General features: G+C 38.9%; 1 protein-coding gene across 2 annotated transcripts in view; it reads left to right on the top strand.

Moving 5' to 3' along the window:
• LOC106094127 (adenylate cyclase type 9) overlaps positions 1-22,897 on the top strand; it is a 364,714-nt gene that overhangs the window by 103,227 nt on the left and 238,590 nt on the right. For both annotated transcript variants that reach the window (XM_059367980.1, XM_059367976.1), the window contains exon 2: positions 21,486-21,931. In XM_059367980.1, coding sequence (XP_059223963.1) covers positions 21,905-21,931 — 27 coding nt within the window. In that variant the 5' untranslated portion in view covers positions 21,486-21,904. The remainder of the gene's footprint in view (positions 1-21,485; positions 21,932-22,897) is intronic.

Genomic DNA, 22,897 nt, shown 5'->3' with positions numbered 1-22,897 from the left:
CAAAATTTCAGGCCAATCAGATAATAATTGAAGTTTCTAGGGTCCTAAGAAGTCAAATCGGGAGATCGGTTCATATGAGAGCTATATCAGGTTTTAGGCCTATGTGGACCGTACTTCACACAGTTGTTGGAAGTCGGACAAAATTTGAGGCTTTCAGGGGCTAAAGAAAACAAATCGGGGAAACGGTTTATATTGGAGTTATATCAAAATCTGAACCGGTATGGCCCATTTGAGATTCCCAATGACCTATATCAATAGTTAGTATCTGTGAAAAATTTCAAGCTGTAAGCTTTACATTGCTATCGTGATTTCAACAGAAGGACGGACGGACATGGCCAGATCGATGCAGAATGTCGAGACGATCAAGGATATATGGGGTATTAGACCAATATTTCGAGGTGTTAATCACGGAATGACTATACAAGTATAGCCCCATCCTATGGTGGTGGGTATCAAAATGACTACGTCAATATTTATCCTCTAAATAATGAAAATACAAAATTTTATCAAAATCGGGCAAATGAATCGTGGGTCAGGCGATAATGGGTTAATGGAGCCCTCATATAGACCGGGCCCACAAAGGTACCAATTATTGCCCGATTTCGGGAAAGTTTGGCACAGTGAGTTTGTTTTTCTTTCGGACCTTCCTTCCTAATATGGTTTAGACAGGACCATTTTTGGGTAAATGCAAATTTGCTCATGAACATTCCATTAAGTTTCTGGGGCAAACTTTTCACAAATCATTGAAATTCAATGATAAGGGACCTCATTTTTATAACCGAGTCCGAACGGCGTGCCGCAGAGCGACACCTCTTTGGGGAGAAGTTTTTATATGCCAAAGTACCTCACAAAAATCATCTGCATAAAAATCTAAGACGATCTAACCATGTGCGTCCGTCTGTCCGTCTGTGTGTTCAAATAACGCTAAAGTCTTTAAAAATAGAGATATTGAGCTGAAACTTTGCAGAGATTCTATTTTTGTCCATAAGGAAGTTAAGATCGAAGATGGCCTATATTGGACTATATCTTGATATAGCCCCCATATAGACCGATCCGCCGAATTAGGGTCTTAGGCCCATAAAAGCCTCATTTATTATTAGGCCAGTCGACAACATTCTTCAATTTGGCCCAGATCGGTCCAGATTTGAATATAGCTGCTATATAGACCGATCTCTTGATTTAAGGTTTTGGGCCCACAAAAGGCGCATTTAGTGTCCTATTTCGGGACAGTGAATTGCGTTAGGCCCGTCAACATCTTTCTGCAATATGGATCAGCTCGGTCCAGATTTGAATATAGCTGCCATATAGACCGATTGCCTGATTTAACTTGGGCCCATGAAAGGCGCATTTATTGTCAGACGTCGCCGTAATTTGGGAAAGTGAGTTGTGTTAGGCCCACCGACATCCTTCATTAGTTTGGCTTAGGTCGCTTCAGATTTGGATATAGCCGCCATTTAGACCGATCGCCCGATTTAAGGTCCTGGGCCCATAAAGGCGCATTTATTGTCCGATGTCGCCGAAATTCGGGATAGTGAGTTTTGTTAGGTCCTTCGATATCCATTTTCAATTTGGCTCAGATCGGTCCAAATTTGGATCTAGCTGCCATATTGACCGATCTTTCGAGTTAAGGCTTTGGCCCAATAAAAGTCGCATTTATTTTCCGATATCGCCGAAATTTGGCACAGTGACTTATGTTTGGCTTTTCCACATCCGTGTCGTGTATGGCTCAGATCGGTCTATATTTGGATATGACTACCAAAAAGACCAATATTTTGTTCTACAAAATTGAACAATGACTTAGACCACTCAATGTCAGTGCAAAATTTCGTCGAAATCGGACAATATATCGATAAAGCTGTTATGGGTGCATTATGCATTTTTCACCGGATTATGATCAAGGGTGGCTTGTATATATTCCCGATGTTGTGGTTATCCAAAGTTCAAACCAGCCAAACTTAACGCTGTAGGGTTCGTGGAGATTCCACTAATCCTAAGATTTGGGGGTTTTGGGGATTATTATATTTTATTTTAATTTTAGTTAATTATATTTTTATGTTATTAACTATATTTTTATAATTCCGAAAATATAACGCGCCAGACGTCTCCGTCCAAGAACGTTTTTATTTTCTATTGGAATTAATAAGTTTTTTTTTTTATAAGGAGGGTCGAAACAGACAAATGTCCAATTTCGTCCACTCTATATTTTTATCTTGGGCTTTAAATAAAACACTCCGGTTTATTTTTAATTTGATGCTTTATTATTAGCTCCAACTCCAAGAATGACAATTTTTGGCTGGTGTGTCTTCTTAAATAAGCAATGACAAAAGATCATACAATTCGAAATAAACGATTACAAACAAGAATTGAGAGTTGTTGAGTGATAACTAAATAATCACAAAAACAATTATCATAAGCGAAAAGAGTTAGGCAAAATAATCACTCAATGTGTCTGCTTTTATTGGAGAGTAGTGAGGCTACTCTCTTTAATTTACATTTACGTTACATTGTAACTATGGTAATTATGCGAAAGCACAAAAATAAACAAAATACACTCAATAATGAGATCAAAGTAACAAAACGTAAACACTCAAAATAATTGGTTCTCTTCTAACATTTACTTTAAAGTTTAACTCATAGAAATAATAAAATTTATTTTTACACTCGAGAACAAAAGTTAGTTCAAGTAAAATAAAATGAGCTCTTTCAATAAAATAGGTCAACTAATATTTAAACGAATATGATTATTTAATAGATTTAAATGCTAAAAACGCATCCGCTACAGCCTCCCCCTCTGCCTCAGAAATCGGCTCTGATGATGTGGCAGCACTAAGTATCGGGTTGTTGATTTCTTTTTCTTAGAGACCTTCTCAGCGGCACCTCGGTAGTATTGGCTGATTCATCTTTGGCTTCTGGACTAACTGCCTTTGGCTCAAGATTTGCTTCTTCTGGCCTTGGTTTGGCGATGTTTAGTGGATTTGCTGTGTTTTGGTTGTTATTGGTATCAATGGTGTTGTGTTTTCTTGGTCTTCCTCTTTGTCGTAAGGGATAAACTGGCACCTCATTACGTCCATCATATAAAAATATATCCGATGCATGATATGTAGCAAGCGGAACGGTTGGGTTGTCTACTGATGCAACTGTGTATGTGCTTGACCCCTTTTTGTCGATGACCACATAGGGACCGTCACGCCGTGGCACAAATTTGGCTGCTAAACCCTTATTCTTGTTACTGAGAACATGTGTTGAGACCAGGACACGATCACCAACATCTATTTTCTTCTGTGGATTTCTCTTTGCATCAAAATATGTTTTATTTTTATCTTGCATGGTCTCCTCGTTCTCTTTGGCCCTTTCGAATGTATCTGCAAGTCTAAGCAGGTGGGGTGTAATTTGTGGTATAAAATTTTCTGAATTCACAATAGCACGGAGATCATGTTGTATTTCGATTGGGGTTCTAAGTTCCCTTCCAAATGTCAGATATGCCGGAGTATAATTTGTGGTAGCACATTTAGCCGTATTCATGGCGAATCTGATTGCTGGTAAATTTGTATCCCATAATGTGTGGTGTTGACCAACGTAAATAGATAACTGCACTTTTAAGTCCCTGTTTTTCCTTTCGACGGGGTTAGCCTCCGGGTGGTAGACAGGTGTAAAAGTTTGAGCGATTTTCAAGCAGTATGTCAGTTTTTGCATCACTGCCGATATAAATTGGGAACCATTGTCTGAATGAATCCTTCTTGGAATTCCGTACCTCAGGAATACCTCATTTAGTAGCATAATTGCGCAATTTTCAGCTGACGCTTCTCGTAGAGCAAATAATTCCGTCCAGCGGCTGCACAAATCTTCGACAATTAGTATCCACTGATTTCCTCTCTTTGTAACTGGCAGTGGCCCGAAGAGATCGACAGCAACGATTTCAAATCTCTGGTTACTGGATACGGTCTGAAGTAACCCATATGGTTTCATATTTGTGGCTTTATACCTCCTGCATTCCAGACATGATTTCACGTATTGGTGTATCTCCGACCTCATTTTTGGCCAATAATAGTGGGGAGTAATTCGACTTATAGTCCGTTCAATGCCGTAGTGACCTGCTGTAGGTTCATCGTGATGGTTATAGAGAATTATGTTTCGCATTGATTTTGGAACCACAAGCTGTCCGTTTTCGGAGTCCTCTTCCTGACAAAATCGAAACAGAACTCCATCCTGCATAATAAAACCTCTATTTATATAACGAATTACGTTTTCATTGTCCGTTTCGAACGATTCGATTATATCTTTAATCTCTTCATCTTCCAACTGTGCCTTTCTAATTTCGTCAGCCCCTTTCCTTGGAAAATCTATGCTTATGGAACAAATTTCACAATTATTTTCATCGTGGCTTTCTTTAGGACATGGAGGTCTCGATAGAGTATCGGCAACAGCATTTTTACGACCAGGGGTATACTCAAAATTTATGTTATACATTTGAAGATGCAACGCCCACCTGGCGAGCCGGCCAGTGGGACTTTTCAAGCTGAAAAGCCATTTCAAAGGTTGATGATCCGTCAGTATTTGTACTTCTGATCCTTCAATATACCCACGAAACTTCTGAATAGCCCAGACCACCGCCAAAGCTTCTCGTTCCGTGGTTGAGTAATTTCTTTCGGCTGGAAGTAACAATCGGCTGGCATATTCAATAGGATGTTCATCCTCCTTCTCCCCCTGGATCAACACAGCTCCCAAGGCATAGTTACTCGCATCGGTCATTATTTTAAATGGTTTAGCCTCATCTATTTGCTTTAGAATGGGAGGTGACACTAGCAGAGCTTTTAACTTTTCAAATGCTTTTTGTTCTTTTTCTGTCCACATCCATTTTGCATTTTTCTTTGTGAGATCGGAAAGTGGTTTTGACACATCTGCGAATCCTGGAATAAAACGTCTATACCACGAACAAGTTTGTAGAAATGATATGACTTGTTTTGGATTCTTAGGCTTTGGACGATTCCTTATAGCTTGAGTTTTTTCGGGGTCAACCTTAAGTCCTTCTGTCGTTAATATGTGGCCAAGATATTTCACCTTCGGGAGACAAAAGTGGCATTTCTCCCGATTCAAATGAAACCCAAAAGCTTTAAGTCTTTGAAAGGTTTGTCTTAAATCCATTATATGACATTGTAGGCTGCTGGAACATATAATAATGTCATCAAGATAAGCGAGAATGGTAATATTCGGTAGCCCTGTACGAAATTTGTCTATCAGGCGTTGGAATGTCGCTGGCGCGTTCTTCAGACCGAACGGCATTCTATTAAAGACGTAAATTCCAAAAGGCGTGGTGAATGCGGTCTTTATTTTATCTCTTTCTGCAATTTTTATTTGCCAGTATCCGGATCTGAGATCGAGCGTGGACATGAAAGGGGTTGTTTTTGCGGTTTGCAGAAGGTCATCCATTCTTGGAAGTGGATACGTGTCGGTTGTCGTTATGGCATTCAGACGACGGTAGTCTACGCAGAGCCTAATTTTGTTGTCTTTCTTTGGGATTAGAACAACCGGAAATGCCCATGGGGACTCCATTTCTGCTATTATGTTTTTCCTCAACATTTCTTCAAGCTCTTGTTTCAGCAAAATCTTCATTTTTGGAGATATACGATATGGCGCAGTGGAAATAGGAGTGTGACTGCCCGTGTTTATATAGTGTTCTACCTGGGCTATGGGAACATCTATGTCTTCAAATATTTGGCTTTCTTCTTTAAGGAGATTTTCAATGGATTCTTTTTCAGACTCATTTAGAAGAATGGCCTCATTAGATCGCAAACGAAATTCGATCGCATTTAACTCAATGGGTTCAAAGATTTCCTTCCAATAGTCTTCCATGGTTTGCCTTTTCAAAGGAGGGAATATGTCTGAAGATTTCTCAGAGTTTACTTCCAGAGACAAACAATCTGCGAATAATTTGTTGGTATATCCAGGACTATAGTCATTATTTTTAGAATTTGAGCTCTCAAAATTTCGGAAAAACTCTTTGACATCATCTCTATACTTTTTCTCTGAATCTTCAACCATAATATTATTTATTGGAGCCGCTTCTTGCATTTTGAAGAGGAAAAATTTGCTCGGTTCATCTTTAAAATACCATGCTCTTTGCGCAAGGTCCAGAACTATACCGCATTCTTCGAGGAAATCTATACCCAAAAGAGTCCTGTTTCCCTTTGCTTTAGGAAGGCATATAAAATTAATTTGTTTGAACCTTTTTCCTATTATTATGCTTGCTGTTGTGGAATATACTACTTCGTTACGAACAATTCCATCAGCGAGGACAATTTGTGCACAGACTTTTTTGAATGGCAACCCTTTTTCTTTCAATTTTTCGAATAAAATATGCCCTGCAACACTTGTTCTTGCCGCTGTGTCAAAATATGCTTCTCCATCCAAAGCATTTATATTAACTTCTACCACTGGGACGTTTCGTCCTGCTACGTTTGCGCTTAGGGAGTTAAAATCCAATTTACTGGTACTGGTGCCTGGTTTTTCCTTATTGCAAAAAGGACAATTTGACCTATAATAGCCAGAGGCACCGCACCCATAGCAATTAAGCTTTGTTTCTGGCGGTTTTACATTGCCATGTTTATCGGCTTCTATCTTCTTGTAGCAATTCTCAACCGTGTGGTTTTTCTTACGGCAATATGAACATTTGACCTGTTTCTTGTAAGGATCTTCATCGTCAAATTTTCGGTCTTTTCTGACCTGACTACTTTCGCTGAGTAACATTTCAACCTCACGGGCTTTTGCTAGGAGTTCTTGGAATGATGAAACATTGATTCGGCTTATTCTTTCCCTGATTTGCATACTAAGTTGTGCGAATATCATGTCTATCATAATCTTTTCAGGCAATTTCTCAGACAATTGGGCAAACAATGACCTTTTACGGCATACAAATGCGTCCGTAGACTCAAAATTTCGTTGCTTTTCCCGAAAGATCTCGCTATATAAACGCCAATCTGGCTTTGGCGGAGCAAATGCTTTTTTCAAAAGATCGATTGCGTCTTGGAAAGTCCTAGCTTCGTCTTTTACACCCTGCCACCATGTGGAAGCGTAACCCTCGAGAAGTAACGGAAGGCTATTAAGTGCATGGACATCAGCAATGCTCTCCGATTCCTTATACACCAATATAGTGGCTATAAAGTCTTCGACTTTGGAAGAATTTCTGTCTCCACTAAAACGAGATGAACATGTGCTAAACGTACTGGTTTTTGGTCTTTCCCTGACAGCTAAGCCACCCAAGAGATTTCTAAACATTTCCTCTGTGACATTGAAAAACACCGGGGACGCTGAGGATCTTGCAGGAGTTGTAGCTTCATTTTGGGGAGGAACGTTATTAGTATTTTTACCACTTCTATTCGGATCTTTATTCTGTTGGGGAACAGCATTTTGCACTACACCTGACCCACTAGGTACTTCACCATCCATTACGACACCGCGCTGAACAGGTGTTGTATTTCTAGGGCTTCGTCGCATATCCCAAAACTTTTATAAATCACACAGACTTGGCAACCCTCTTTCTGAGTTTTTATCAGCAACTTCCCTCAGCAATTTCGCAAAACAACAACCAAATGATACCTGTACCAACGTAACCAACAACAACAACAAATCACTAGCAGCAGAATTTCAGGTTTTGCCGACGGCAAAATGAAATTTTTGACTTTTTTTCGAAAATTTTGATTTCGCCAAAAAATTTTAATTTTCGTGATTTTATTAATTATTCATTGTGGATTTTTTTTTTTTTTGTTGGGCGCCACTTGTAGGGTTCGTGGAGATTCCACTAATCCTAAGATTTGGGGGTTTTGGGGATTATTATATTTTATTTTAATTTTAGTTAATTATATTTTTATGTTATTAACTATATTTTTATAATTCCGAAAATATAACGCGCCAGACGTCTCCGTCCAAGAACGTTTTTATTTTCTATTGGAATTAATAAGTTTTTTTTTTTATAAGGAGGGTCGAAACAGACAAATGTCCAATTTCGTCCACTCTATATTTTTATCTTGGGCTTTAAATAAAACACTCCGGTTTATTTTTAATTTGATGCTTTATTATTAGCTCCAACTCCAAGAATGACAATTTTTGGCTGGTGTGTCTTCTTAAATAAGCAATGACAAAAGATCATACAATTCGAAATAAACGATTACAAACAAGAATTGAGAGTTGTTGAGTGATAACTAAATAATCACAAAAACAATTATCATAAGCGAAAAGAGTTAGGCAAAATAATCACTCAATGTGTCTGCTTTTATTGGAGAGTAGTGAGGCTACTCTCTTTAATTTACATTTACGTTACATTGTAACTATGGTAATTATGCGAAAGCACAAAAATAAACAAAATACACTCAATAATGAGATCAAAGTAACAAAACGTAAACACTCAAAATAATTGGTTCTCTTCTAACATTTACTTTAAAGTTTAACTCATAGAAATAATAAAATTTATTTTTACACTCGAGAACAAAAGTTAGTTCAAGTAAAATAAAATGAGCTCTTTCAATAAAATAGGTCAACTAATATTTAAACGAATATGATTATTTAATAGATTTAAATGCTAAAAACGCATCCGCTACAACGCCTTTTTACCAGTTTTTTGATATTTTTATACCCTCCACCATAAGATGGGGGGTATACTCCGTCCGTCCGTCTGTCTGTCGAAAGCACGCTAACTTTCGAAGGAGTAAAGCTAGCCGCTTGAAATTTTTCACAAATACTTATTATTAGTGTAGGTCGGTTGGTATTGTAAATGGGCCATATCGGTCCATGTTTTGATATAGCTGCCATATAAACCGATCTTGGGTCTTGACTTCTTGAGCCTCTAGAGTGCGCAATTCTTATCCGATCACAATGAAATTTTGCACGACGTGTTTTGTTATGATATCCAACAGCTGCCATATAAACCGATCTGGGATCTTGACTTCTTGACCCCTAGAGGTCGCAATTATTATCCGATATGCCTGAAATTTTGTACGATGGATCCTCTCATGACCATCAACAAACGTGTTTATTATGGTCTGAATCGGTCTATAGCCCGATACAGCTCCCATATAAATCGTTCTCTCTATTTTACTTCGCGAGCCCCAATGGGCGCAATTCTTATACGAATTGGCTGAAATTTTACACAGGTCTCCAACATATAATTTAATTGTGGTCCGAACCGGACCATATCTTGATATCGTTTTAATAGCAGAGCAACTCTTTTCTTATATCCTTTTTTGCCTAAGAAGAGATGCCGGGAAAAGAACTCGACAAATGCGATCCATGGTGGAGGGTATATAAGATTCGGCCCGGCCGAACTTAGCACGCTTTTACTTGTTGGATTTAAAAATTGCCTCATTTCGACATGCCAATTTCCCCTAAAACCTTATATGACGGGAAACATTTTTTTAACAAGCTTCATTGGCCTTCTTTACGCCAATCCAAATTTCATTGAAATACCTCTTTCCTAACTCAAGCTAAAATATAACCCTATTCTTGGGTATTATTCTACCCTTTCGTCATTAATGGGTTACCTAGAACCGTTTGCCTTTCCAGCCAAATATATCGCAAAAAAACTATTACACTTAATTTCCATCACGAATAACTTTATTTTCTATTAATTAAATCTTTCGCGGAAAATTTCGTTGAAGCTATTTTTCGCGGATTGTTTTATAAAAGAAAACTTCGAACTTTAGCTGTTTAACCACTGTGCCTCATTTGGTCTACCAAAAACAAAAAAAAAAATTGCTCGAATTTTTTCCAACATTTGCCCAGATTTAAATTTCATGTTGAAATTCAAGTCGAACAAGTGGCCACTTGTCCGATAATTGCAGCCTTAAGCGTAATTGGATTATTAAACATGTAAATCAAGACCACGACAACGTATGATGGAATTGAATCATGGGGTTGAAATAGCATTCTAGCCGTCTTACTCGTGAAATTCAAGACTGACACAGGCAATAAAGAATGGAGCCAAACCACACCAAAAAGAGGGAGAAAAAAAGGCATATTCAAAGTTTGGAGTGTAGCATTTTTATTTAATTGTTGGACATAAAAGTTGCACAAATAATTTGTAATTATTTTTTAATTATAGAAATAATTACTATGAAGAACTTTGAAGCCAACAATAGATTTTAGCCAATATAAAAAACTGTTAAAGAAGACACTAACACACATTTGGATATCAGATTCGTATTCTACTCCCTAATACCTGTATTTAAGCTCCATATGGAGAAGGGGTAGACCTCCAGAAAATTGGTCCCGAAAGTGGGTATAAATTTTGAGTTCTACTCCCCAAGTATCTGCCATTTGACAACCTGAAGCTCTTAGCCCCAAAAATTATCAGCATTGTGAAATACTCTCAAACATCATTTATTTGAACCCCACATTGCCTTTAGTCTTAAAATGGGATGTCAAATTCGTTTTCTAATCTAAAATAGCTTTCATTTAAGAGGTATGGACCCTAAAAACTATCGATAGCGAGCTCTACTCTCTTAAAGACCCAAATTGTCATGGTGAGAAAATACGTCCAATTTGGGGGTTTTTATGGTGGTGGGACGTCCCCTTGACAGTTGATCCCGAATGTTGATATCAGATGCATGGTCTACTCCCAAATTTCTTTCATTTATGCCCCATTTTTCCATAGTTGGCAAATATGTTCGGTTTGGGGGGTGTTTTGGGGATGGGGCGGCCATTCAGTGACTTGGCTTTGAAAATATATATCAGATTCGTGTTCTGCTCTAAAAAACCTCTTATTTGAGCCTCAAATTGCAATGGTCAGCAAATACTTCCTATTTGGGTTGTGTTATGGGGATCGGGTGGCCCCATAGACACTTTTCCCGAATATCGATATCAGATTCTTGCTTTACTTCCCAAGACCTTTCATTTGAGCCCCATATTGCTATGGTCGTAAATTTGGCCTCTTTGGGAGATGTTCTCGGGGATGGGCGGCCCCCAAACATCCCCACACATCTAGAAATCAGATTCGTATTCTGCACTCAAATACCTTTTATTTAAGCCCCATACTGCCATGATCAGTAAATAAGTCCTGTATGTAGGGTGTTTTGGGGAAGAGATGGACCCCCAGAAACTTGGTCCCACATTTGAATATCAGATTCGTATTTTACTCGCAAATATCTTTCATTTGAGTCCCATATTGCCATGGTCAGTAAATATGTCAGATTTAAGGGTGTTTTGGGGGTTGGGGTGGTTCCCCTAGTACTTGGTCCGACAATTGGATATCATATACGTTTTCCAATCTAAAACACCTTTCATTTCAGTCCCATATTGTCGCAATTGTATATATATATATATATATATATATATATATATATATATATATATATATATATATATTTGGCAGCTTTTGGGGTTAGGGCGCCCCCCTAGGTGCCCCATCCCAAATTTGGATATCAAATTTTTGTTTGTAGGTTACCATAAGATAGCACACAAAATTTCGCTTAAATCGCACCACTCATCTCCGAGATCTGGCGTTTCTGAAAATTAGGTTAAGGGGGAGGGTCCGCCCCCCCCTTCATATATGAAAAATGTAGTACCCTATTTTCACCACGGGATCATAATGCACCATCCGTGAACTTTTCAAGAAAATCGGTTCAGCCGTTTCTGAGTCTATAAGGAACACACAAACCTACAAACACAAAATGATTTTTATACCCTCCACCATAGGATGGGGGTATACTAATTTCGTCACTCTGTTTGTAACTCCTCGAAATATTCGTTCAAGACCCCGTAAATGTCTTAATCGTCTTGACATTTTAAGTCGAACTAGACATGTCCCTCCGTCTGTCTGTCGAGAGCACTCTAATTTTTGAAGGAGTAAAGCTAGCCGCTTGAAATTTCGCACAAATATTTCTTATTAGTGTAGGTCAGTTGGGATTATAAATGGTCTATATCGGTCCACGTTTTGATATAGCTGCCATATAAACCGATCTGGGATTTTGACTTCTTGAGCCGCTAGAGGGCACAATTCTTATCCGAATTGGCTGAAATTTTACATGAGGTGTTTTATTATGACTTCCAACAACTGTTCTTGGTATGGTTGAATGCAGTCCATAACCTGATATAGCTGTCATATAAACCAATCTGGGGTCTTGACTTCTTGAGCCTCTAGAGGGCGCAATTCCTATCCGATTTGGCTGAAATTTTGCATGAGGTGTTTTGTTATGACTTCCAACAACTGCGCTTAGTATGGTTCAAATCAATCCGTGTTTTGATATAGCTGCCATATAAACCGATCTCGGGTCTTGACTTTTTGACCCTCTAGAGGGCGCAATTCTTATACGATTTGACTGAAATCTTGCACGTGGTGGTTTGGTATCACTTCTAGCAACTTCGCTTAGTATGGATCAAATCGGTCCATGTTTTGATATAGCTGTCATATAAACAGATCTTGGGTCTTGACTTCTTGAGCCTATAGAGGACGCAATTTTCATCCGATTTGATTGAAATTTTTCACTTATTGTTTTGGTATCACTTCCAACAATTGTGCTAAGTATGATTCAAATCGGTTCATAATCTTGTATATCTGCCATATAAACCGATCTTGGGTCTTGACTTCTTGAGCCTCTGCAGGGAGCAATTCCTATCCGATTTGTCTGAAATTTCGCATGAGGTGTTTTGTTATGACTTCCAATAATTCTGCTAAATATGGCGCAAATCGGAACATAACCTGATATAGCTGCCATATAAACCGATCTTGGGTCTTGACTACTTGAGCCTCTAGAGGGCGCAATTCTCGTACGATTTGACTGATATTTTGCACTTGGTGTTTCGGTATCACTTCCAAAAACTGTGCTAAGTTTGATTCAAATCGGTTCATAATCTGGTATATCTGCCATATAAACCGATCTTGGGTCTTGACTTCTTGAGCCTCTGCAGGGAGCAATTCTCGTCCGATTTAACTGAAATTTTGCACGTAGTGTTTTGGTGTCACTTCCAACAACTGTGTTAAGTATGATTCAAATCTGTTCATAATCTGGTATAGCTGTCATATAAACCGATCTGGGATCTTGACTTCTTGAACCTCTAGAGGGCGCAATTCTCATCCGATTTGGCCAAAATTTTGTACAACAGCTTTTCTTATGACCTTCAACATTAGTGTCTAATATGGTCTGAATCGATCAATGGCTTGATACAGCTCCCATATAAACCGATCTCCCGATTTTGCTTCTTGAGCCCCTACAAGGCGCAATTCTTATCCGAATGAACTGAAATATTACACAATGACTTCCACAATGTTCAGCATTCATTTATGATCCGAATCGGACTATACCTTGATATAGCTCCAATATCACGAAAGTTTTTATTATGCTTTGTTTGCCTAAGAAGAGATACTGCGCATAGAACTCGTCAAATGTGATCCATGGTGGAGGGTATATAAGATTCGGCCCGGCCGAATAATATTTCATAAAAATTTTTATTTAAACAAAAAATATTCACACTATTCTGAAAAACATATGTCTTACATATCATATTTCCCATAATACCTTTCATCATCATATTGATTTGAATTATCATTAATTCAAGTTGTGCCAGAACCCCTTTTCCAAATCGCAGTATTTCCAGCCCGATAATCATATAAATGAAGCTGCTTGTCAAGTGCTAATTTAATTGTGTTTCTTTAACTTATGGGCCATTACGCCACTTCATGTAATCGTGAAGAGGCAAGCAACTGTTTTAACCGTAAAAACCACAAATGGGTTTTTCTCATGGGAAATCACCATGGAAAACAGTAGGAAAAAAACCCCATAGCCGTTTTTTTAAAGCGATAGTCAATGGTTTACACAGCCTGTCAATTAATTACGTTTAAGCCTACCAGATTAATTAAAAGCACAGAGAATCCCTTTTCCCGTTTGAAACATGTCATGGTGTCAAGTGTATTTAATCGAAGGATATGTATGGGATTTAAATGTCGCATATTCATTATTGCAATGAAGGAAAAATTAATACAAGTAAATTGAATTTAAAAGTTGGATAAGTTGGATAAGCAAAAGTTAGCATGTCTGCCTATGACACTTAACGCCGTTGATACATTGGCCAATTTTTAACCCCAACAAAATCTTATCGATTAGGTTCAGGATTGGAGGGTCTCCATATAGCATTCCTTCTCAGACCATCGCTACATTAGGTTTAGAATAGCACAGCCAGCGCCGAATCCGATAAGCTTCCGTAATAAGTTGAAAACCAACTGGCCAAAATTCGGAAGACTACTCAGAAGTAGACTTGGGCTAGATAATTTAGATAGTACAAACAAGCATAGAAGACATTGATGACATTGTCAACAGAAATACGACTGCACTAGTGGAGTCTTTCAAAGATAGTTGTCTTCTTCGAAAAAGGAAGTCAGCCAAAGAAAAACCTTGGAGACCGGGGAGATTCGCAATATTGGGAAAAAGGTCGTCTGATTTTATAACAGAGCAAAATTGCAAATTTTTCCCATGAACATGGAGGAACCGGGGCAAACATCTCACATATCAATGAGTGCAGTCCGATTCAATTTTAAGCTCAATAATAAGGGGCCTCCTTTTTATAGCCGCGTCCAAACAGCGTGCCTTAATGCGACACCTCTTTGATGAGAAGTTTTACATGGCATAGTACCTCACAAATGTTGCCAACATTAGGAGGGGGAAAACCACCGCTGAAACTTTTTTCTGATGGTCTCGCCAGGATTCGAACCTAGGCGTTCAGCGTCATAGCCGGACATGCTAAACTCTGCGCTACGGTGGCCTCCACCCGGCCTCTCACTGATACTATCCGCTCGATACCATTGACTGTCCCAGACTGCAATTGCAGTTACTCCGTATGGAGCATTCCACTATCCGTAACCTGTGTTGACGCGCCCGGTATCTCGCAGCTAAGCTTCTCGTGACAGCAATCAACACAACACAGATCGGACCTTAATTTTTCCGGCCTGTGTAGAGCTTACAGCCAGCCCGTGCCGGGGTTATGAGTCTTGTAAACGTACTCAGTGATCCCTTACAAGGGCCAGCAACTCCCTTTTCTTCTTCAGGTCAACAGAGTGTCTTGGAAATCCTTCATCCATCCAAAGACTGTCAACCTGTTACAGCCTTCGCGTTGGATATTTTTTCTCGAGACAGCAATCAACACAACACAAATCGGACCATAATTTTTCCGGCCTGTGTGGTGCTTACAGCTATCCCGTGCCTGGGTTATGAGTCTTGTAACCGTGCTCAGTAATCCCTTATCAAGGGCAGCATCTCCCTCCCTTTTCTCTCCCTCCCTTTTCCTCTTCAGGTCAACAGAGTGTCCTGGCAATCCGTCATCCATCCAAAGACTGTCATCCTGTTACAGCTTCCGCGTTGGACATCTTCTCTCGAGACAGCAATCAACACAACACAGATCGGACCTTAATTTTTCCGGCCTGTGTGGTGCTTACAGCTATCCCGTGCCTGGGTTATGAGTCTTGTAACCGCACTCAGTAATCCCTTATCAAGGGCACCAACTCCCTCCCTTTTCTCTCCCTCCCTTTTCTCTCCCTCCCTTTTCTCTCCCTCCCTTTTCTCTCCCTCCCTTTTCTCTCCCTCCCTTTTCTCTCCCTCCCTTTTCTCTCCCTCCCTTTTCTCTCCCTCCCTTTTCTCTCCCTCCCTTTTCTCTCCCTCCCTTTTCTCTCCCTCCCTTTTCCTCTTCAGGTCAACAGAGTGTCCTGGCAATCCGTCATTCATCCATAGACTGTCATCCTGTTACAGCTTCCGCGTTGGACATCTTTTCTACTATGTTAAGTTGTTCCATGCCGTTGTGTTGGCCTTGGTTTCCGGACACATCGATGTTCTGAGAAATTAGAAGGCGGACGAGTATGGCGGAAATAGGGGTCCAGCACGGGAAGCACATCTTGCACACGTGCATATTGCTTACCGTGCTGGACCCCCATTGCCGCCATACTCGTCTGCCTTCTAATTTCTTAGAACATCGATGTGTCCGGGAACCCAGGCCAACACAATGTCATGGAGCCCGTTCAGGGCCCCGAAACTCTCCGCCATGCAATTCGAACTCATCGTTCTTGAATTCAAGGCCTTGAGGCCCTCATACTGTCCACATACATCCTGAGTTTCGAAGTTGGAAGGACCATCCTCAGAATCTCCTTTTCGGTCAATGTAATGGCAAAGATCATTGCATAAAACACCGTGGTATGTGCCATAACCTGGTACCCAGTTTAGTTTGATGCTAAATTTTGTGATTCATTGTACGCCAACTAAGTTAAATCCACTCACTATACTATCCAGTGTTTCTTTGTTTTTAATTTAATGTATATTCAGAATTTAATTTTACCTTAGGGGAAAAGAAATTTCTTTGGCTTATTTGGAAATTTTTGGAAATGGAATTTTTATTGATGAATTAATAACAACCACATGAGGTTTCAAAAACACCCATAACATATTTGCCTAAAAGGCAAAATACGATTAATCATCATTGCCTAAAACAAAAACCATACAAAATACACACTAGTATATTAAAATTTTTATTTGTTTTGTTATCTTTCTTGATTTTAATAACTTTATAAGCTGATAATTTGCAGCACGTGATTTTAAGTGGGAACGATGATGATGTTGATGATGATGATGAGAATTTGAATTCTTTCTCACTCTCGCCCGCCAATCAGCCCATGGCGATGGTGACGTCTTGGACTTTAAGCTGAAGTAGCGAATTGTAAACATTTTGATTGTTCATTAATATTTTTTCTGTAGTATATTTGAATTTTTTGATATTTTTGTTGTTCAACAACCAATCGAGAATATGAGTTGCCCTCTTATCTTGAGCGGTGTTTGCTGTTTTGTTGGTGTTGTTTTTGGTGCGACAATTGCAAAGATTCTTGAACTAGAAGCAGCAGTAGCAGCCACAGCACTCATTTCAACAAAGGTCAACAACTCAGAGGCTTTGACCTCTATTCTATTTACAAAAGCGAATTAACAAAAAAAAAAAAACAACAACAACAAATGCCCAAAACACTTTGACAACATTGTGAGAGCGGCCTAGAGTGAGAGAGAGTAAGCCAATACCGGTTAAAACACCAATCAAACTGGTATTTGCGATTGATTGGTAACAGTGTTGCCATTTATTTGGGTTTTTAATAAAATTTATGTCTTCAGTGAAGAAATGGTAAGCGGCTAAAGATCCCCCTTACCACCATCAAAAAGGCCAGATCTTGGAGATGGGTGCATGGGCCCATAAGGTGGGACCTTATGGAACGCCAGAAACACGAAATTGGTATAAAGTTTTGGGGTCAAATAACCTGGGGGAACGCCCCATCCCAAAACCCACCCGAACGGACATGTTTACCGACTGGAACAATATGGGTATCAAATGAAAGCTATTTAAGAGTAGAGTACGAATTTTGTATACAAATGTCTTCCTCGAAATTGGTATACAATTTTGACGTCAAATAACCTGGGGGAACGCCCCATCCCAAAACCCACCCGAACGGACATGTTTACCGATTGGGACAATATGGCTATCAAATGAAAGCTATTTAAGAGTAGAGTACGAATTTTGTATACAAATGTCTTCCTCGAAATTGGTATAAAATTTTGGAGTCAAATAACCTGGGGGAACGCCCCATCCGAACGGACATGTTTACCGACTGGAACAATATGGGTATCAAATGAAAGCTATTTAAGAGTAGAGTACGAATTTTGTATACAAATGTCACCCTCAAAATTGGTATAAAATTTTGGAGTCAAATAACATGGGGGAACGCCCCATCTCAAAACCCACCCAAACAGATATGTTTGCCGATTGGGACAATATGGGTATCAAATGAAAGGTATTTAAGAGTAGAGTACGAATTTTGTATACAAATGTCTCCCTCGAAATTGGTATGAAATTTTGGAGTCAAATAACCTGGGGGAACGCCCCATCTCAAAACCCACCCGAACGGACATGTTTACCGATTGGGACAATATGGGTATCAAATGAAAGATATTCAAGAGTAGAGTACGAATTTTGTATACAAATGTCTCCCTCGAAATTGGTATAACATTTTGGAGTCAAATAACCTGGGGGAACGCCCCATCCCAAAACCCACCCAAACTGACATGTTTACCGACTGGAACAATACGGCTATCAAATGAAAGGTATTTAAGAGTAGAGTACGAATTTTGAATACAAATATCTCCCTCGAAATTGGTATAAAATGTTGGAGTCAAATAACCTGGGGGAACGCCCCATCCCAAAACCCACCCGAACGGACATGTTTACCGATTGGGACAATATGGCTATCAAATGAAAGGTATTTAAGAGTAGAGTACGAATTTTGTATACAAATATCTCCCTCGAAATTGGTATAAAATTTTGGGGTCAAATAACCTGGGGGAACGCCCCATCCCAAAACCCACCCGAACGGACATGTTTACCGATTGGAACAATATGGGTATCAAATAAAAGGTATTTAAGAGTAGAGTACGAATTTTGTATACAAATGTCTCCCTCGAAATTGGTATAAAATTTTGAAGTCAAATAACCTGGGGGAACGCCCCATCTCAAACCCACCCGAAGGGACATGTTTACCGACTGGAACAATATGGGTATCAAATGAAAGGTATTTAAGAGTAGAGTACGAATTTTGTATACAAATGTCTCCCTCGAAATTGGTATAACATTTTGAAGTCAAATAACATGGGGGAACGCCCCATCCCAAAACCCACCCGAACGGACATGTTTACCAATTGGGACAATATGGGTATCAAATGAAAGGTATTTAAGAGTAGAGTACGAATTTTGTATACAAATGTCTCCCTAAGTGTTTTTGGGGATCCCCACCCCCAAAAACACCACCCAACAGGACACTTTAAACGCTGCAGACAATATGGGTATTAAATGAAAGGTATTTAAAAATAGAGTACCCTCCCCCATACCACAACTTTCAAAAACGCCAGATCTCGGTGATGGGTGCACCGATTTTACCGAAATTTTGCATGCCACCTTATGGTACCCGAAAAAATTGAGATTTGTATAACATTTTGGGGTCTACTTACCTGGAGGCCCCATCCGAAAACCCACCCGAACGGACATGTTTACCGACTGGGTATCAAATTAAAGGTATTTGAGAGTAGGGAACGAATGTGGCATAAAAATGTCACACTTAATGTCGGGGGGTCCCCCAACACCACTCAACAGGACAATTTTACCGCTTTGGGCAATATGGGTACCAAATGAAAGGTATTAAAAAATAGAAAACAAATCTGACATAGAAATGTATACCTTGGTGTTAGAGGGGCCACCCCACAACACCCCCCCCCCCCCCCCCAAAAAAAAAAAAAAAAACACCCCAGCAGGACATATTTACCAATTTGGACAATATGGATATCAAATGAAATGTATTTAAAATAACAGTCCAATTTTGATATAGAAATTTATTCCTTGGTGTGTAAGGCACCCCCAGCCCCCCAAAGAAACCCTAAATAGGACAAATTTTACCGATTGGGACAATATGGAAGGTGTTTGAAAGTTCATTACACATCTTTTATAAGGACTTGGTTCAATAAGCCTACTTAGCCTCTCTAACCCAAAAACGGACATGAATGTCCAACATCCCAAAATGGGTATAAAAGGAAAGTCTTTGAGAGTTGACTACAATACAGTATAGGACGCTGGCCCTGTCCAGCTAGTCTTTACTAAAACAAAAATCCCCTAAAATTTTCTCTACGAACAAGTTGTCAATGAAATGTTTTTTTTTTTTAAGGAAATATTCCATACAAGTAAGAGCGTGTTAAGTTCGGCCAGGCCGAATCTTATATACCCTCCACAATGGATCACATTTGTCGAGTTCTTTGCGCTGTGTCTCTTTTTAGGCAAACAAAAAATAATGGATAGGAATTGTTATGCTTTTTATCAAGTCATAGTGCGATTCGGACCATTAATGAATTGCATGTTGAAGAAGAAGTTGAAGTAGAAGTCATTGGGTAACATTTCAGCCCATTCGGATAAGAATTGCGCCTTGCAGGGACTCAAGAAGCAAAATCGGTAGATCGGTTTATATGGGAGCTGTATCAAGCTATTGATCGATCCAGACCATATTAGACACGTATGTTGAAGGTCATGAGAAGCCGTTGCACACTATTCGAATTGGTCCATGCTTTGATTTAGCTGCCATATTAACCGATCTTGGCTCTTGACTATTTGAGCCTCTAGAGGGCGCAATTCTGGTCCGACTGAAATTTTTGCACGTGGTGTTTTGGAATTACTTCCAACAACTGCGCTAAGTATGGTTCAAATCGGTCCATGTTTTTATATAGCGGCCATATAAACCGATCTTGGGTCTTGCCTTCTTGAGCCTCTAGAGGGCGTAATTCTCATCCGATTTGACTGTAATTTCGCACGAAGTGTTTTGGTACCACTTCTAACAACTGTGTTAAGTATGATTCAAATCGGTTTATAATCTGGTATAGCTGTCATATAAACCGATCTAAGGGGCGTAATTCTCATCCGATTTGACTGAAATTTTGCACGAAGTACTTTGTTATGATATCCAACAACTGTGCCAAGTATGGTTCATAACCTGATATAGCTGTCATATAAATAGATATAGGGACTTGACTTCTTGAGCTACTAGAGGGTGCAATTCTTATCCGATTGGAATGAAATTTTGCACGACTTGTTTTATTATGATATCCAACAACTATACCAAGTATGGTTGAAATCGGTTCATAACCTGATATAGCTGCCATATAAAAAGATCTTTCGTCTTGACTTCTTCAGCCTTTAGAGGGCGCAATTATTATTCGACTGGAATGAAATTTTGCACGACGGATCCTCTCATGACCATCAACATACATGTGTATTATGGTATGAATCGGTCTATAGCCTGATACGGCTCCCATATAAATCGATCTCTGTATTTTACTTCTTGAGCCTCTAGAAGGCGCATTCTTATTCGAATTGACTGACATTTTACACATTTTAATTGCGGTCCGAACCGGACCATATCTTGTTTCTATTAACATAATTTCAATAAAAATGCCTCTAAGAACAAAATTTTATTTTAAATTTTCTCTGAAGATCTACATTCAATGAATTTTTCCGTGAAGATCAAATTTCGGTGAAAATTTTTAATTTTCTGTATAAACAAAATTTCAATGAAAATTTCTCTACAGACAAAATTTTAATGAAATTAACTCCCAAGACTTTAAAATTTGAAATGTTTTGTCTGTGTGGCAACTCTAGTAATTGTAGCAACACAATGTCTAATGATGTTGAATGTTGTACGCATATGAATGCTGTTTCAGATGTTCTTTCTTTTTTTGCACTCCATTCGTTCTACGTTCTTCTCAAATGTGGAGCAATAAATGATAGATAAACATTTTTTGTTTTGGTTAAATCCAATCACATAGCAATGCCCAATTATGGCCCTAAGCAATCTAACCACTATTTTATTATTTTAATTATTTCTTATGGCAAATCATTTATTAATCATTAATCATTTTCCAATGATTTTTTTTCTTTTATTCCTATTGCAGATCAATCCATCATCCCACACCAGACAACAACAAATAAAATTAAATTAATTTGAAATACTCCCAGTTAAATGAAGCAGCAACATGAAGTTTCCCCATCAATTTGCAGTTAATTGTTATGGCAAAAATTTATTGCCAAAACGAACTATAATTTTTGAATTATCATAAAAGTGAAGTGAAAATTTTCCACAACATTGGACACAATGAAATAAAAGTTTCTATTGGAAGCTCTTTTTTGCCGTTTAGAAAGAATAGTCAAAAGTGTGCAAAAGTTAAGGGAGGAGAAAAGAAGAAACAGTCTTAAATTATTGCATTTATGTTCCTGTTTGTTGGAGAATTTGCGCTCCGTAAATACTGGTGATTTATTTGAATGTTTCACACCAAAGGAATACCTGCGTTCCATTGATGTTTGGAAGCTGTTCATGAAGAAGAAAAACAAAATGCCAGAGGTAAGTTTAGAAATTTTTTTTTCGGAAATTAAAGTTGAATAATGAATAACTTTTGAATTCAAGTAGAATATAGCAGTTATTTTTTGAAATCCTTCTTTTCTCGAGAAACATTTTGAAGTCGAACTTAGCCAAATCTGAAATCTGTTATTTCTATGCATTATCTGACGTATTTCACAGAGCTTAAGTTGTTTATTTTTATACCCACCACCGAAGGAGGGGGATATATTCGTTTTGTCATTCCGTTAACGACACATCATATTATCCATTTCCGAACCTATAAAATACATAAATTCTTAATCGTCGTAAAAATCTAAGACCATTTAGCCTTGTCCGTCCGTCTGTCCGTTGAAATCAAGCCAAAGTCTTTCAAAATAGAGATATTGAGCCGAAACTTTGCACAGATTCTTTCTTTGCCATAGGCAGGTTAAGTTCGAAGGTGGGTCTATATCGGACTATATCTTGATATAGCCCCCATATAGACCGATCGGCAGATTTAAGGTCTTGGGCCCTTTAAAGCCACATTTAATATCCAATTTCGCTGAAATTTGGCACAGTGAGTTAGCTTGGAAAGAGGGTGCATATATTAATCCGCCCGTGCTACTATGGACATACACCTAAGCCAACTATAAAGTAACCTCTAAAAAGAAAATTTCGCGTCCAACAGATACCGTTACTTAGGTGGAGACACAATATCAGACATGAACCAGCTTAGGGGAATGGTATTGAAAACAATTAAGGATTTTGTAAGTAGCACGGAATACTTACAAAATCCTTAATTGTTTTCAATACCATTCCCCTAAGCTGGTTCATGCCTGATATTGTGTCTCCACCTAAGTACCTGTAGCTGGTAAACGCGAAAGCCGGGCAATGACAAAGGAAATGCTCCAACGTCTCATCATCTTCCCCGCATGCCCTACACATGCTATCACTTGCCGCACCGATTTTGCCTAAGTGAGCTCGTAGTCC

Source organism: Stomoxys calcitrans, chromosome 4 (genome assembly GCF_963082655.1).
Source record: "Stomoxys calcitrans chromosome 4, idStoCalc2.1, whole genome shotgun sequence".
Lineage (NCBI taxonomy): Eukaryota > Metazoa > Arthropoda > Insecta > Diptera > Muscidae > Stomoxys > Stomoxys calcitrans.
This window is presented reverse-complemented; position numbering and strand designations above follow the sequence as displayed.